The sequence below is a fragment of the Meleagris gallopavo genome, chromosome 29 (genome assembly GCF_000146605.3).
Source record: "Meleagris gallopavo isolate NT-WF06-2002-E0010 breed Aviagen turkey brand Nicholas breeding stock chromosome 29, Turkey_5.1, whole genome shotgun sequence".
NCBI classification, from domain to species: Eukaryota; Metazoa; Chordata; class Aves; order Galliformes; family Phasianidae; genus Meleagris; species Meleagris gallopavo.
The window spans coordinates 2,355,288-2,372,841 of record NC_015039.2 but is presented as its reverse complement, the minus strand read 5'-3'; the positions used below and the strand labels follow the sequence as shown (position 1 = coordinate 2,372,841).

Here is a 17,554-nt window from a genome sequence, read left to right as displayed (position 1 = left end):
CGTCAGACTCGGCAATATTAAATCCAACCCCCCCAAAACACGAGGGCTTCCGGATGCATGAAATAGTTTATTTTCTCCACGTAACTGTCAACACCAGCATCTGCAAAAACCCCTCTAAACACAACTCCAAATCTAACGTTCCTCCTTTAAGCTTTGCAATACATACATAAAATACAAACTTCAAACAGCTGCAAAAATAGTGTCTTTGGAAGAAAATAGAGTTTCTACATCAGATATAAGAAAATAGGCTTCTTCAGTACAACCCAGAGCCTTCGCAACAGAACACAACCAAACGCTGTTGGTAAGAGGCTTTTTACAATCCGTGTCCTCATGTCCTCGCTCTGCTTTCTGCTCTGCGGCCCACGACCCAAACCCCCCCAGGCAGCCCCAGCCCCGCTGTGCAGCTGTGTGGGCTCAGGGCCGGGCGCCTTCCAGCACTGCACTTTGTTTCCCATCCTCTCTTCCTGCAATGTGGCCGCAGCACCGGAGACACCCGGCAGGCAGCTCTGCCATTCCTGAGCAGCCAACATCTCTCCTTCACTCCTTGCAGTAAGGCAAGTTTTCCTCCCCCTGCGGAAGGTGGCATTCGGTCACCTGCGCTCCCCCCATTCAGCACAGCTGCCTCAGGGCTCCTCAGAGCTCCGGGGTTTCAGGGGCTGAAGGCGTCCATGGAGGCGCAGGCAGAGAACACCGCCGTCTGTGTCACACTGACGCAGATCAACAGCAGCTTCTGCTCCCACGCCCCCCGGAGCAGCCGTCCTACGAGACCCTTCTCCCCCTTCCCACCTCCCAGAGCTCAGCAAGCACCGGGCAGCGGCAGCAGCAGGGATGAGAAGCGCTGGGAAGCTCCACCACCTGAATCCTCCCGGCTCAACCGCAGCTCCGCCCAGCGCAGGGGTGCCCAGCTGCTCTTCACCAGCAAAACAATCATACAGGAAATGAGAATTCAACGCAGGAAAGTGCTTTCAACAGGGGAGGCTCGGGGAAATGAGCCCCTCCCGCAGCAGCGAGGAGTCCTGTGGAACGTGGTACTTCACAGCTGCTTTCATCCTTGGCGGCCTGCTGTGGTTTTCAGGCCCAGCGCTGCCCCTTGGCTGTCAAGTCCCAACCTCAAGGCACTGATCTCCATGGGATGGCCGAGATGCACTGAGGAGCCAGAGCTGCTGTTGCTGGCGAACTTTCCCAAAGGCTTCACACAACGAGAGAGCTGTGGAAGACGACGCTCTCCTCTGGCTGCCCACGTTTCCAGTGTTCATAATTGAGTGAAGGCGACTTGGAGGCGTCGCTGAAGTTATCTACAGCAGCGTCCTTCCGTGCCCCAAGGAATGGCGTGGGGGCTGAGGGCTGGCAGGATGTAAACGTGCCCGTGCCAGGGCTGGATGATGCTGGAAAGCCCCTACTGAAGAGAAAGCCCACGTTTGGGAAGAGAGGCTTCACCAGGCTGACAGGGCAGAAGGCAGAGCCCGTGGGGTTGAAGTGCACTTTGTTCTTATCTGGGCAGGAAGGCTGAAAGGTGTGGTCAGGGCTGGAGCTGAAAGAGACACAGAGGATGTGATCAGCAACAGATGCTCCCCAAGAGCACCAAACTGCCTGCGGCTGCAGGGAGAACACCTGGGGTTGTGTGCTCTTCAAAGAGCCTGACTAAAAGCTGAATCGCTTTGCTGTGAGCTGGGCTGCTCCTCATGCACAGAGCAGCACAACGAGCCTGTTTTGTTTTGAAAGCACACTTATTTACAGTACAAGCAGCTCTCTTTTCAAGAGGCTGTGCTGGCTGAGAATTATCTACTGCCTAGGAAGGGCAGAAATCACAACATCCTTCCCAGTGTGTCTCAGGGTGACACACTGATTTTGTGACACACAATTCACCTCGTCCACCAGAATCTGAGCAGCCAAGGTTTTGCTGCAGTGCTTCCTTAGAGACTGTTCCCTACCTTCAGAGCAGGGCACAACAGCACAACTGAAGCCTCAGCTGCTCCCACCCCAGCATCCTGCCATAGGACCAACCTCAGCTGAGCTCTCCTCTGCCACAACTCCTCATACTTACGAAGCTTCTTCAAAGGCCCGGACTTTCTCACATCCCTCAGGAGGCTCCCGTTTGAACATGTAGCTGTGGTTGGGCCGAGGAGAGGAAGCAAAAGCCAGGACTGGAGAAGGGCTGCCCTCCTCTACAAGGGATAAAAGATACTTTTTAAGAAATTTTTATGAGAATCCAACAGAAGTTTAAGCTAATTCCAAGCATGCTCTTCCAGTACCCCTGTAGCTGTGGGCTAAAACCAAAGCACTTTATCTGTGTAGCTCCCTGCTCATAACCACCATGTAGTACAACAGAAGAGCACCCACTAGGAGAGTAATTACCAGGGCTTAGGAAGTCCACCGTTACTCAAAGTGGCTGAGATCCCTTCCCACTTCATCTGCAGCTTCCAATCCACCACACAGCCTCCTCATTCCCCCACAGCTTCACAGCTGCACGGGCTCAGCACTTGCCTTTCTCTTTTGGATCCAACTGCACCTCATCCACAGCAGAGGAGAGTTCTTCTGCCACCAGTCTCACTGGAGTGTGTGGAGAAAGGCGGAGAGGCACAGAAGGGGAAGGAGAAAGCGAGAGACTGCTGCAGCTGCCACTGCTGGGCTCCAGCATCAGGGAGGCATCTCCAGAGCCTCTCGGTGCAGGTGCTGGTGCTCTGTGGCCATCTGGGACATCCAAGATCTAGGGAAAAAGCAAAGTCTCAGCAGAACAAGAAGAAACCCACTCCTTTCACCACAGAAAAGGTGAAGAAGCAGTTGCACCTACAGACAGTATTTTTCGGGGTGCTGCTGGCTCCCAGCAGAGGCTCAGCCACAGACAGAGCAGAAGGACACAGACCCTCCCGCATCCCCTGTAACACATTTCTGCTCACAGGCCGGCTGGGATCACCTCCCACACCTGCATGGTATGAAGCAGCCTTTGGATGCTGATCTAAGACAGTGCCTCAGCGCTGCTGAGATTCCTACTGGCTGATCTCCCACAGCACCAAGTCTAAGGAGGGAAGACAAGAGCCGTTCAGGCAGCTACGTGCTTAGAACTGAACACAGACATCATCGCTGTGGCCAAGAAGCAGCTATGGACACTGTGTGTCATGAGAGGAAAGTGTTCAGAGACCATCCAGGAGATTCAGGGCGATCCTTCAGCCTTCACTCACCCTCAAAAGCTCTTCATCTCCATGTTCCTTCACAAACACTTCCTCTAGTTCCTGGTTTAGCCCTTCCAGGCTCCTGTGCAAGCAAGGACTGAGCCTCAAAACAGGAGACGAAGAAAGGAAGCCTGAAGGAGAGTCCTGCAACAATGCAGAGTCAAAGATGTTAGTTGTGGCAGCACAAACTCAGTCATTTCTCAATTCTACTCTGATGTTGCAGCACTCCAGTGCTCAGCCAGAGTCTTCGAGGAGGTTGACTGGCAAAGACTGACAGAAGAGCCACGTAAACCCACCAAGTGCTGGCCAGAGCACGGGGATCTGCTGAAGCAGTGGAAGAAAAAATGCCTCCCACCCCCTTCTCAGACACTGAGCAGAAGTCTGAGACCAGCTGGGATGTCTGCCAGCAGGAATTTGCACTCCATCTCATTGGGACACACAGTGACAGCACAGGGAGATGTGAACCTACCCGGAGTGATCCAAGGACAGCATGGTCCCCCTGCAGCGGGGAGCTCTTCTCCTTTTCTTTGCCACTTCTGCCATTTAGCTTCGTTCGCTGGAGCTGCTGCTTCAGTTTGGCAATCTAGCAAATAAAGTTTCAGCTGCAGAATGAGGCAAACCAATACACCTCCACCAAAAAAAAAAAATAATAATCACATCTTCTCTCTTTCCTCCCTTCTCTCTCAACCCATGAGGAAGTGCCAAAATAGTGACAGTGCCAATCGCATAACAAGCTGTTCTGGCTGCCTCTCCAAGGATGAGCAAGGACTGCAAACGAGGCCTCACCAAAAACTGCCCCTTGGCAATGTGGGCAGTGCCACTGGATCTGGGTTATCTTCCACCTGCAGCATTAGGGCCAGGCCCTGCTGGAACCCACACACACTGTGACACCTATAAGCAATGCACTGAGCTCCAGAGGAGTTTCTTTATAACAGCTGCCTGTGAGATCAGCCTCCTGTCCACGCACAGCATTAGGGGTGAGAATGAGGGCTAACATCTCATCTCTAACATTACAACCCTGTCCTCCCACTCCCCTCCCACGGAAGCAGGAGCCTCCTGCACATCAGCAGCTAACACAGACCTTGCTCAAGTGCTGGGATTGATCTGTTTTACCTCTCTGCGGTGATCTGTGCTACCCCAGGAAGCAGAACGCTTGTGAGCACTGGAGCTGGCTTTCCCCACTTCTGCATCATGCCAGGACACCGGGGTCTGAAGCGAAGAGAAACATTGCTGAGAACAACCACAACATTTACTGCTCTGAGGCTGCTGGGAGTGTCCAAAAGAATAAAAGTGATCAACTGCTGCTCCTTCACAGCCCTGCTCCAGTCCTCTCCCATATCACTCAGTAAAGCGCACTGAGATCGCATTCTTTCAGTACTCACCAAAACCTCACCATTTGAACCAAATCTGTGCCTCTGAAGGAAATTGGACCTCACGGAACTGCATGGCAACAGAGCTGCTCAGAAGGCAGTGCCTCAATTCCCACGGGTACCTGGCAATGTCAGGCACAGCCATTGCTCCTCACGCCCTGGCGCTGCCTGCACGGGCTGCAGCCCAAAGCAGGGTGACGTAGAGACTCAAGCACTCATTTGTACACAGCAGCCTTACAGAGAGGAAAAGCCTCACCCAGCTGTGAGAACACACAGCTTGCTTCTGAGACCTCAGGCTCCCATTATCGCAGTTCAAAGGCGTAACCAAAAGCAGGGTTTGGCCTGCAGACTCGATGCTGCCGCAGGAGTGCTGGAAGAGCCCAGCTGCCTCTGCTGCTCAGGCCTGGCTGAAGGGCTGGCAGCTCTCAGCTGACTTTTAGTGCACAAAAACAACCCCAGCGCATTGCACAGCTGTTTTCCAAGCAACAGCTACATTATGAGTATCAATGGCAATCAGAAGGGGCCGTTGATCTGATCAGCCATGGGTGTGAACTTCCTTCCACTGAACTCAGTCCTCCTCGGCGGAGCCTCCAGCATCACAACGGTCCCAAGGCACATCAGCTGCAGGGCTGCTTTTTCCCAACATCACATGTCAGGCCTTCTCAAAACAGCCAGCCCCTGTCCCCACTGCCTGCCGTGCTGTGGGAGGCTCTGATAACGCTCCCCTCCTCCATCCTCAGGGACAGGCTGCCCGGAGGTGCAAGGGCCTGAGAACAGCTCCTCTCCAAGCAGCTCTCCATCTCCCCTGAGGCCACTGCGAGAACAGCAGCTGTCGGAAACAGCCCCATCGAGTCAGCAGGATGACAGAAGCCTCTTCTCTCAAAATATGTTTTAGTGTGTATTTAAACCAAAGGAACAAGGCAAGTTACCTGGAGAGGTACCAGGCTTTCCTTCGGTAACTGGATGCAGGTGACTTTCAGACAGAAATCCAACCCTGCCCCAAGTCACAGGCTCCAGTGCAGCCCCTCCTTGCATCCCCCCAAGCAGGGGGCAACACTCCCACCACAGTGTGCGCTGCCTGGGTCTTCATCCACAGGACCAGTGAGCAGCAGGCATGGCAGCACAGCAGCTGCTACATTCAGAGTGCAGTGCTCAGTTCGGTTTGACAGAAGCAATCTGCTCAGTCTGAAGCATTACTGTGAGGTCCTGCTGAGCTCAGAGCAGCCTCAGCCGCCCCGTAGAGGAGCGGGCAGCTCCCATAGGAAGTCCTGCAGCTCAGGCTAACCCTACACTTTGAGCACATGGCACATCTGATCTCATTTCCTACCTCAAATAGTCTCTCCTAAACAACTCAGACAGCGTTCGGTGTTTATGCCAGAACATTGTGTCATTTCACATCCCAGCAGATCACGTACGTAGGAAAGCTAAGGAGGAAAGCTAGAAGAGGCGAGATTCAGCTCCATCTCATGTTACTGCTGAAGGCAAGGCTGGGAAGCTCAGCTTCAGCTGCTGGAAGAGCCCAGGACGCGAGAAAAACTTAAGGCACCTGAAGACTCTCAAGCAACAACTCCTTTAACACCCTGCTCTACTGCTGTGACACCCAGAGCACCGAGCTACTGCCAAGTGCCCTGAAAGGAAGAAGCCATGATTCTTGCAACAGGAAAACCTGAAAATAAAGAACGTATGTGCATCCCACTCCTTTTCTAGGCAGACTGTCACAGCAGAAGGAAATTACAGAACTTTTTGTACTAACTGTGGCAAAACTGCTTCCTCAGAAAGAGGGGGGGAAAAAACACTTTGCACAGCAAGATAAAGGCACACGCTGCAGCCATGCACGCTGCTGCCACTCTCCCCCACACTGAGCACCTGCAGTTGTATCTCACTGAACCACCTTACGATAGCAAATCTACAGAGCCCTGCACAACAGCTGATCAGTAGCTGTGGAAGGAGGAAAGTAAACACGTACTGACAGGCAGAGAAAAGTCCCAGCTCTGAGAGCTGCTACGCCTGAAAGCATGGAAGGGGCGTCAGCCTCCTGGAGGAACATTTTGTTAGAGCACAGAGCAGGCCACAACAGAGGACTTTATTCCCAGCTTCCACAACAGCCAAGTCATCTGATATGCACACAAACCAGTGAAGCACATATGTGAAATGCTGGAGATCACTGCTCCTTTCACTGGCGTGTTGCAAGGTCACATTAGCATTTGCAGATAGCAGACGAAGGGCTGCAGCACAGCTGGCCCCACTGAGCACAGCCAGCAGCTCCATCCTTAGGAGGTGCCCCCACTTCACAGCCCTTTCCCCACAAGGACCAAGTGCAAGGGAAACTGAACGGCTGCAAAGTGCCAGAGCTCAGTGCTCACCAATCTGCCTTGAGACAGAAAGGCAGAGTGCACTTCCCTCACTCAGAAATGAAGGTTGACAAATCCTTTCCTTTCCAGAACGCCGTCAGCAGCACTCCTGGGCACCAGGACTGAAACAAAAGCAGGCAGAACATATTGGGAAAGGACAATGGAAGTTGGAATCCAATTGGGAACTTCCTGCAAACAGCCCGGTAATAAATTGTTGAACAGCAAAGATCAAACAGCAAGTTAACACAGATTGAGTGTGCTAAATAAACGGCTTGCTAAGCTAGCGGATGCTCTTATCCTTCTGAATTCCTTCACCTCTGCAGATAGGCGAGCACTATTTGCTGCCATGCAGTAATATTTACAGGTTGCTAAGAGTTCCTTGAGGTCTGGAGCTTTTCCATCCTACAGTAGAGCTGCGCTGTGTTAGTGAGCCCTTCTGTGGGAGCACCCTCACCGTCTCAGCGTGTGGCACACAGCCCATGTGTGTTATATAAGGACTTGGCCCATAGCTGCAAGCCAGAAAAAATAAAACGAGCAGTGAGCCAGGGCTGGAGCAGAAAGCCAGAGGCCATCTGCCTCCAAACAAGGCCAAGGAAATTCTAACTGCACCGAAATGGAATCATGGAGCTGAAAAGCACAAGGGGAAAAACAGCCTTCCTAGAAAGCTGCAGCTGGATGGAGGGGAATGCAGCATTTCCTCTCTTTGCCCAGTTTACACCCATTGCAGTTCTGCAGCCCCCTCCTGGCCTGGGGACTTCCCGCACAGCCTGTATCCATACCTGGGTAGCTTTGTCATTCATGCACGAGGCAGAAGCTCCATCAGCATCCCGTGGCCACTGCCCCAGCAGATAGGAGCCCACGATGGTGTCCAATGAGGAGGTGCGACGCACGCGGGGCTGCCGGGGCCGGCAGGGCTTCTCTGCAGCAGCAGCAGCACAGGGAACACTCGCTACACAGGAGAGAAGAGAGGAGGACATTAAGGCTTTCAGAGCACAGCTCCAGCAACAGCCATCCCCGCCAGCAAGCCCACATCCACTGCAAAGATCCCAAGAGATGGAGCACACAGAACCTGGAGAAACTCATTCACTTCTTGAAAATCGAAGTGCTAACGAAGGCCCCGAGCTCCCAGTCCCGCAGCAGCAGCAGCTCTGGTGCCCAGGCCATATTGCTCAGCACAGCACTGCTGCTCCTGGGCCATCAGAACCACGCAGCAGAGCGGGTCAGTGAGGGCTGGTGGAGCTCCTGCCCTCCCTTATCACTGAGCGACTGCTTCTGTACAACAGGAGATTTTACTGCAGCCCTTCAGTGCCTGCTTGAAACCAGTGATCAGACATTCCAGTCTAAGCCAAAGGAGCTACACGACCGGGTGAAGTGCTTCTGCATGGGAAAAACATCATGATGTCTACAGAGCCCTATTTCTTATTAGCTGGAGCACAGTGCTTCAGCTGCAAGAACCCGGGCTCCTCCCGTGGGAAGACCCAGCAGTGATGGGCAGGCTGCATGCCTTGATTTCAGCAGAGGAAGCACGCAATTGTCTGCTCCCAGCTAAGGGAGGCCAAGAGAACACCTGCAGAGTTCTGGATCTGCAGGCAGCCTTGAACACTCGCTGCCGTTAGCAGCTGCAGGCACTCACCCAGCAACCAGCAGGAAGGAAGAGCACAAACCTGAGTGCTGCTGTAACCCAGGGCAGGCTGGCAGGACCCCAGCACCCACCCTGCAGCCCAGTGCCTGCTCTGCCCAGCTTCCCTCTTCCAGGAGGCGACCACCCCTCACCCGTGCAGATTTTCACAACGGTACCTACGAACACCAAGAAGGAAAAGCTTCATGCATACAAGTAGTTCAAACAGCAACGCACAGCACAGCTGCCCTTTCCTGCAGCCCTGTCACCACCCCTGCAGCTGAAAGCTGTTATCACCAAACCCAAAAAGGCAGCAATCATGAAAGGCAAGTTCAAGCCAGCAGAAAAGTTTGTTTGCATTTCATTTTGATTAGACATGCAAATTACCATGCATATTAGAATCAGCCCCATGGCCTCCTGGCAGGGTAGTGAGGCCACGAGCAGCTCTGCTCCAGGTGTGCTGTGCACAGACATTCTTTCCATCCTCCCCAAACTCAAGGTAAGGCTGGCAGTGAGTTCACCACGTTAAACCCAGCATCAGGACTGCCCAGCACCACTCTGTGCCAAATACCTCTACAGAGGTGTCTCAGCTCTCACTGCTTGGGGACGTGGCTGGGTAAATACCTCTTTTTATCAGCTAAAATACCATTTGAGAAGTGGAATTTGAGTTCTAGCTGAGAAGGGTAGGAACAAAAAGCCACGTGGGAGGGCTGGAATAGCATTAGTCCTTGCACCACAGCCACACCTCACAAGGTCCACACAGGATTAAAGGCTTATTGTGCTGGCCCAGCTGGCATCTCAAGACACACTTCCCGCTTCCAACAGTTAATAGCCTAAGACAGCTACCACTAATTTAGAAACTCGTTAGTGTTTGCAGCTTCCTCTTCGGTGCCCCATCACTCACACCTCCATCCCATGTGGCTGCTGCCCCTGAAAACTCAGCCCACGAGCACCTGGAGCACGGTTGGGATACAGCCATGGTGCACAGCACCCCACGCACACTACAGCAGCACTGCAGCTCCTGTTAGGAGCATCAAAGGTAAGAGCTGGGCTGCGAGCAGCACGCAGGGGCAGGAGGCCGTGCCATGGCTGCAGGGAGCCGGGTGCTGCAGCAGGGTGGAGTGTCCTGTTTGCAGCCCTGAGCTGTTATCAGCACTCTGCACTGAGCTGCACAGCTGCCACCTGGTACCAGTGCTGGGTCTGGGCAGCTCCACAGCTGAGAAGTGTTGGCTGTGCTGCTTTTACATCTCATGTGACTGCAAAGCTGCTGGAGATAAGAGAGCTATCGCTGAGCCTCCAGGAGTCACTGGGCTGCTCCGATTGCTGCACGCATCCTCAAGTTCAGGAGATCAGTGTGATGCATGCAAGCACAAGCAGGAAGCCTTCAGTATGGAGTTCTGGATCTGCAGGATCTCTGGTCTTTCCCAGTCACAACACAGGGAGCTCAGAGCTTCCAAAACCATCACCCTGGGCCAGACCATCACTGCATCTAAAAAGAGAAACGTCTACAGTCCGTTGATTAAAACAATAACCAAAAGGACTCTCTATTTTCCAGAGTCACCATTCAATGAGCAGTACTTCGAGCTGAATCCACAAATGATGGCAAACAAAAACAGTGTTCCCACTACTGCTTTCTTTTTAGAGTTGTAAAATTTTATTCCTTCCTTCCCTAAATTTCACCCTGGGGAAACCCACCCTCTAACATCAGAAGACTGTTTAGAGATTGAGGGACGTGCTGTTCAGACCCTGACATTTTTGGAACACATCCATGAGAAGTCTGTCTTAAAGTGACAGAGAATGAAACAACAGCCCACGTTTCAATACAACCAGCTTTCATGTGAACCACGGAGCAATGGGAGCCCCAGCCTCCTGAGTTCTGCACTAACCAGGCACAGGGAATGCTTTGGGATGCAGCTTTCCTCTCAATGGCTTAAGCAAGAACTGTAAGCATTCCTGAATATCTGTCAGGAAGCATCAGCCTGAAAAGGAACCTAAGCAACTCGGTCAATAATTAACTCATGCAAATATCTTCCACCCAACTGTAACAGAAATTACAGCTAATTATTCAAGTTCTGCATCAGCTTCTCTTACCTACACCTTGCAATGCCCTTAACAATGCAGCTCATACCCAGGGGACACTCCTGACCGAGGGCAGAACAGTGATCAGCACTGGAAATGGTGGAAATCAAGATCAGAACCGAAGCTCTGATGTTATAAGCCGTTCGGGTCTCGTTTCAGCCTCTCTTCAGTCCCATCAGGGTCAATCAATCAGGCTACCTGACAGGTTGCTGCCAAACAGCACTGAATTCTCAGCAGCAAGCATGCAGGCAGTTCTATGTACAATAAAACTTAAAATCCTCTGCTTTGTGCAGCACAGCAATCTGCAGACAGAGGCAGAGCGCTCTGCAGGGACTCACAGCACAGTCACACCTGACCAGATGGGCACCAAAGCACCAGAGAGCTGGAGCAGCACTGGGAGGCAGCATGCAGAGAACAGACAGAGCTCCAGACAGGTGTCTGTAAGCAGAAGAGACAGTAAATCTCAAGCTTTGACCAGAAATGGGTAAAAGATCCAGAGAGGACTGCAAGCATACGGCTACTGAGGGACAAGGAAGGGTCTGGAACCACATCATGAACTGAGTGCCACAACCACATCATGAACTGAGTGCCACAACCACATCATGAACTGAGTGCCACAGCAGCCCAGCAAAACCTCTGGCACCCAGCCCTGCCACAGGACTGCAAAGGAAACAATTGACATCTCCACCTCTGGCCATGTTTTAAAGTTTTGGTCCCTCTGTCCTTTAAGAAGATACACAACTCGTACCAGGATGGGATTTCAGAGCTCTCTGCAATGTACATTAATACAGAAAGGCAGGGAAATCCATCACACCTTCCGGTGAGGAGACAGAAGCTGTGGTTGTACTGCAATCCCCCTCATGACTGTTGCTCAAACCATACGCACACGGCTTAAGAAAAGCAAAAAGCACACAGCCCTGAGGATAACATCAGATCTGCCTCTGCTTCAGTGCTTCTCCTGCACACAAAGCACTGAGAACAGTGCTGGGAAAGGAGGAGGACTGCGGTGTCCTGCAGCCAAGGGCAAAGAGCAGCAACACCTCCAGGCCAGGGGTCTGCAGCACCAGCAAAGGGATCCCAGGCTCTGAGCCCTCCTGGCTGGATGCTGCATTGAGTACAGCTGGACAGAGCTACCATAAATATCACAGGAAGAGATCAGTAAGAGCCAGCAGCAGCTCAGGCTGTTTGGGACAGTCAGAACAGCAGCTCCCTGCCACAGCCCAGGGACTGGAACTGGAGCTGAGCACCCTTAACGGAGGAAACGAGCTGAACTTTTCACCTTCATCTTAATTCTTTCAAAGTTTGTTTTCCAAATGAGAAAACAATCTGAAGAATTTCAGCTTCCTCAGAGCCTTTGGTCGAAGTGAACATTTCCTCCATTGGGCCAACGCACCGCAAGGCCATCTGCTCCCACTGACAGGAGGGTTGTGTTTCTGGATGGGCTTCTATGCTGAAATTGGTGGAAGATCAGAAGAAAACAGAAGGGCAGGCAGGCAGCCTCTCACAGACTGTAAGGGTGGTTTAAAGACAAGCAAAAACCTGTTCCAACTCCAGATTTTGAGGTAACGTTCACTCTGATCTGGAAGAAGAGAGGTGACCAAGGAGCTGCTCAGATCACCCACATCCCCTATCAGAAAAGTGAAACCCCAGCTATGAAAGCAGAGCTGGGGGTGTCTTCCTCCCCCTTTTTGTTACAGCACCTTAAATCAATTCTGATAAGCATCTAGGAACCAAGATCTCAGTGGAAGGCAGGGCCAAGGTGAGGAACCTTTGATTCCTGAGCCCTTGGAAATCTTCCAGTACAAAGTAAAGCAAACAGAGCAAAGACATCCTCAATATTTCTACAGTTACAATCAAGCTGCAAAACAAGGAAAAAGAAGGCTTGTGCTTTATACACATACAGCTACATAAATCACACCAAGCTGCATGACAAGCCCTTCTCCCCTTCTCTTTCACAGTCATTGCTGAGTTTCAGTTGAGCCTGCAGAGTCCAGTGTGAAATTGAGGAAAGCCTTCATCAGGGAGAAAAAGTAAGAATAAAACCACAGGATCTGCTACTCCTTCCTACAGCCTTCCTTGTGCCTTCCACCTGGGGCAGCAGAATGGCACAGCTGCTATCAGCTCACTGCAGTACCAGCCTGCATGGCACTGCAGGGCAGGGGACCAAGCCAGGAACTGCACTCAGTAATTCCTGCAGACTGAGAGGATGGCAAAGTGGGAGAAACAAAGGGAGGGCAGGAGCAGCAGCTCTGTGCAGTGGCACACAGGCATCCCAGGCAGGCATGGCAGCAGCCACCTCCCCCTATGCAGACTATCCACACCACCATCTTCAACACTTGCCTCGTTTCCTCTACAACCATCCCTGAAAGACCAGGTGCCCCGAATGGCAGCACCGCAGGCGTAATTTATATTACTCAGATCATCTTGCATTAAAAATTCCAAAAGGGAATGGATTTTACAAGTCCTGTATCCGTGCACAGACATCTTTTGTACGAGCACAATCACACCCAGCCAACTCGGTGCCATCACCTTGAACTGCACGAGCAGTGGGAAAGTGCCAAGACCGACCTGCTGCAGTCAACGCAGCTTAAAGGTCTTGTCATGTGCACACTATTTCAACACCCAAGCTTTGCATAAAAGAGAACTTGCTGCACTTTGGTGCTCAGCATCACTTCTCTGGCAGCGCTTGTTTTTTCCTTTGCACCAGGCAGTCACACAGGGAAATGTTCACCCCACCTGGAACGGCACAGATCAGCATCCAGGTTCTTCCAGTTCTTACCCAACAAATGTAAGAACTCGGCTGTGCTCCATGCAGCTCTGTGAGACAAACCCCAGCTGATAGAAAGATCCAGAAGCAAACATCCATGTAGGGTAAACGAGCCGAGCGTTCCTCCGGAGCATTCTGCTATAAAAGGGGCAGATCAAACTCACTGCATGGTCCCACTGCTGCTTCCTGCACATTTCCCTTTAAACGTCATCTCCAGCATTTGAAAGCAGGGAAAAAACTCGTTTCACCCACAGAACGTCAACACAAGTCAAGATTAGTTATAGATGTGTCCTTTGTTTTCCCTTTCCCACACCCGTATCCACAGGCTGACAAACTGGGAGCAGCAGGTTTAGATGGAAGGTATGATCCGTATCAGCTGAGGACTGCAATGCCATGAATGGGCTCCAATTACTCGGCCAGAAACTCGTTCTACATTAAACAAAGCCACCTGCAATGCTCCGACCCCAAACCTGAGCCACGCATTGTGCTCAGCTGTTTTATACCAGCAGTGATTTGATTTCATAGGACAGAAGCAGGATTCTTCCTGGAGAGCACAGCAGCAGGACATCTCCAGGGCATTCCCATCCCAAATCAGTCTCCACACGACTGCTTTTCCCCATTGCAGCTCTGCCTGTGCTTATAACCCTTTCTTTCTATCAGCCTGTTTTCCCACAGCAAAACCCTGAAAGCAAAAGCACAACTCCAGAGCGATGAATCTCAACGTTTGGGAAAGCAAAGTTTGCAAAGCAGCCATTGGCACAGCGCAGCAGTTTTCCCATGACAGTTTTCTGCATCCACACTTGAGGGTTTTTGTTTCTTTTTCGGAAAGCTGGTACCCAACTCCTTCTGATACTTCTTCTCCAAAGTTCTCAGTTTCACATCAGGCCATGTGATACAGACCATGCAGATCTGTGTGCTCCTTGTTCATTTGCTTAAGCACCTCCCTGAACAGCTGCAGGTGTCAAAGAGCGTAAAGGGAAACTCAGGAGCAGACACCACGAACATCTGGAGTGCTATTTTGGTAATGAGAGCCTTCACACACATCCCCAGGATACAGAAACACCATTGGGTACCAATTCCTAAAGCAAACACAGTGAGGCCTGAAGCAGTTACCATATTCAACTAATAAGATGAGGGAGGCAGAAAGGAGACCCCCACACTCATTATTTGAGGCCTGCAAAGGGAAGAAGAGACACTGTTACCAGCACTGCTCTATCAAGCAGGCAGCATTCCTGCAGCGTTTGCAAGAGGTAAACAGACATTTTCTTTCTGCTAAACACACACTCAGATGGTACTGCCTACAAATAGTGTCCCACTCATCTGGCATGGCTTTCATTCAGATACCAAATAAAGATATTTGGCAGTCTGCTTACTTCAGGATCCACACAGCAAAACAACTGGACATCTCAGAAGCAAGTTGAGCAGGCAAGCAATGAAATCCCAAGGAGATGAGTCAGCCCAGCTAACCAGCTTCCTGAAAAGCTGCAAGGCACACACAGGTCTGGAGCAGCAGTGCTGGTGAGGGAAGCCTGCTGGCCATCAGTGAGGATTCGGACTCAGAGGGTCACGAAGGACGTGAATTTGTGCACGGTACTTGTCAGACACTCCTGGAGGACGACCTGCAGTTCTGTTGTTGTCCTTCTCCTTTGCCACACCATCACTGACAAACCTGCACAGGGCTTAGAAGACAAAGGCACAACCTTACCTCCTTCCAAGGAATCAATTCCAGCACTGCTTAGAAGAGCAGCTGGTAGGCAGCTTCTTGTCCAGCCCTGCACCCTCACTTACTCTGATTTTAATGAAGTGTTCTAAAAACTGCTGAACTCATAACGCAAAACACGACTTTGCTGTTCTACTGTATTCCATCTTCTATTTCTCTGTGCATGATCCAATTAAGACAGCTAAGCTTACTTACCTGCTTACGTTCTCAAAATGCTACGTTCACACATTAAAATGTAAGCTCCTATTTCAATAATCCTATTTCTCCAGTGCGACAGTGGAAAAAGCATAAAGACTTCTGGTTGTCTTACTTTAGAAAACCAGGTTTCAGGAAGATGAAGAAGACTGGAGCTCAAAGCAACTCGAGCATGGAGGTCTGAGGGAGGAACGTCCAATGCTCCAGGAGCTTCGATGTGGGCTTGGGAGGAAACAACCCAGAGCACACACAGCACAAGCAGTGCCATGGGCTGCTTTAAGCTTCAGGCTCTCCATCCCCACAGGGCCCCATCAGCCCCAGGACCACCTCACTTGGGAGAAATGAACGCAGCAGAGACGGGTCTGACCTGAACATGGAGGAAACCAGAATACAGACCCACTTCACCACTGAAAGCCAGAGCACTTTCAAGATGATACAGAATTTAAAAAGACAGCAATGCCACAGATCAGGATGCCTAGCGATGAACGTGATATCTTGATTTCTAAGCAGCAAGTCAACTCCTTTAAAAGACTCTCAGCCCAACTTCCTGGCATCCCCCAGCTTCAGCTCTCCCTTTCAACAGAAGCCCTTTGAGAGACTCAACAGCTGCTCCTCATTTCAATGGGATCCTCTATTATCAGAGCAGCTGCAGGATCAGCCCCTGGATCTCACAGCATCTCTCTCAGCACAGAGATCCCTGTAAAACCAGGCAGCTCCAGAGCAATGCAGAAAGGCAGCTGAGACAGAAGGGGAAGAGGTGACAAAGCAGCACGTTTCCACCCCAGCTCCCAAAAGGTGGGAGCAGAGCTCTCAGATGGTGAATCACCACGATAGCAGTTTTTGGTTAAAGCCTGCCAGTGTGCTGCTCCCACACACGCAGGGAGCAAATTGAAGCTTACGACTGAGGCAGAGAGCAATGGAAATTCAAACACTTACAAAACTGCATACGAAATGCCTATGATCAAGAGGAAAAAATCAAGCTGCTACAGCCCCAGCAGTGAGGCACAGAGCCAGGAAGAAATGAAGAGCAGCAATTCTGGTTCGTGTCAGCGGAGCTGCAGCCTTTTTGCCCTGGGAAAGCTGCACGCTGCCGTGTGCAGGCACAGCACTCAGCTCCCACAGCTAAAGGCTGCAGGCAGCCTCCTGCCTCTCCTTTCTTTGAGGTTTGACTTTTGGTAATATCTGAAGCTACCGAATAATTGCCCTATTAGCAGCAAGTTCACCTTTCTTTCAGCACAGTGCTGTGAAGGAAGAAGAGCCCAGCACTCAACATTTATTTCATTAACTTGTTTAAAGTGTAAATTGAGCAAGTAGCTTTTTAATAGCTCCTCCAATCAATGCAAACCCTGCCAGGGGCACGAGAGACTCAATCGCAAGCAATGAAGAGCAAAGTGCTTCGGGAAAGGCTATTAATTCTCATTTTGGGACGGGCTGCAGCACTCCTTTCTGCAGGGCAGAGGAAGCAGCTGCTGCATTCAGAATGGGAGCAGCACGCTGCTTGCCCGGCCGAGCAGGCAAACACCCCTCGCTGCCATGCAGTCCCGGTGAAGATTACAGTTAAGACCCAAACGTTTTGGTTGCTGTTTGAGTGCTTCTCGCTGTAATTTACAGCCAAAGGAGAATCCGACCCCCAGGAGCAGTCCCACGAGCAGCCCATCCATATGCACATAAAGGAAAGCCGAAGGCTGAGAAGAGGTCACCAAAAAGTTCTATTCCAATCATTGTTTCTGAAGTAGTCAGGGAGAAACCTCCACGATGCGACTGAGGATGAATTAGGGGAAACCGAGTCATCGCCGCTTAACACGGCGGTACCGAACAAAGGGCCGGGTTTTGGGAGCCACCCCCGAGCGGAGCTCTCCCCACGCGTGGGGCCGGAGCTCGGCTTTGTCCCGACCGCTCCTCTACCTCCCCCCCCTCCTCCCCCCGCAGTCACGTTCTGCTCTCCCCGGGCCTCTCCTTCCCCTCCCTTCCCGAGTTTCGGCCGCAGCTCCACGCGCTGCCCCCCGGGCCGTTCGGAGGTGACTGTAGCGCCCGAAAGACCCGAGCGCGGCCGCGCAGCACCGCCCGGGGCCGGGCGGGGGGGAAGGGAGTTGATATTACAGCACACCGCGGCTGCGCTCCAGGACCAGACGCTGCCTGTGCCCAGGAGGGGTCCCCCGGTGTCGGTTACAACCCTCAACACAGCCCCACCGGAGCTCGGTTGGTGGAGGAGGTACCCGCAGTTACCTGCCCGGCCCCCGTCTCCGCTGGCGCCGCGGCGCTGCTGGAGCTGGAAGGGGACGGT

At 51.9% G+C, this 17,554-nt stretch overlaps 1 protein-coding gene across 1 annotated transcript in view; it reads right to left on the bottom strand.

Annotated features, from left to right (window-relative positions):
* Positions 1-54: 54 nt before the first annotated feature.
* FAM117A (family with sequence similarity 117 member A) overlaps positions 55-17,554 on the bottom strand; it is an 18,197-nt gene continuing 697 nt past the window's right edge. The window contains exons 2-9 of the mRNA XM_019623343.2: positions 17,497-17,554; positions 7,671-7,840; positions 4,284-4,379; positions 3,640-3,753; positions 3,180-3,314; positions 2,485-2,707; positions 2,045-2,165; positions 55-1,531 (exon numbers count right to left, since the gene is read on the bottom strand). Of these exons, the coding sequence (XP_019478888.1) occupies positions 1,192-1,531; positions 2,045-2,165; positions 2,485-2,707; positions 3,180-3,314; positions 3,640-3,753; positions 4,284-4,379; positions 7,671-7,840; positions 17,497-17,554 (1,257 nt within the window). The 3' untranslated portion in view covers positions 55-1,191. The remainder of the gene's footprint in view (positions 1,532-2,044; positions 2,166-2,484; positions 2,708-3,179; positions 3,315-3,639; positions 3,754-4,283; positions 4,380-7,670; positions 7,841-17,496) is intronic.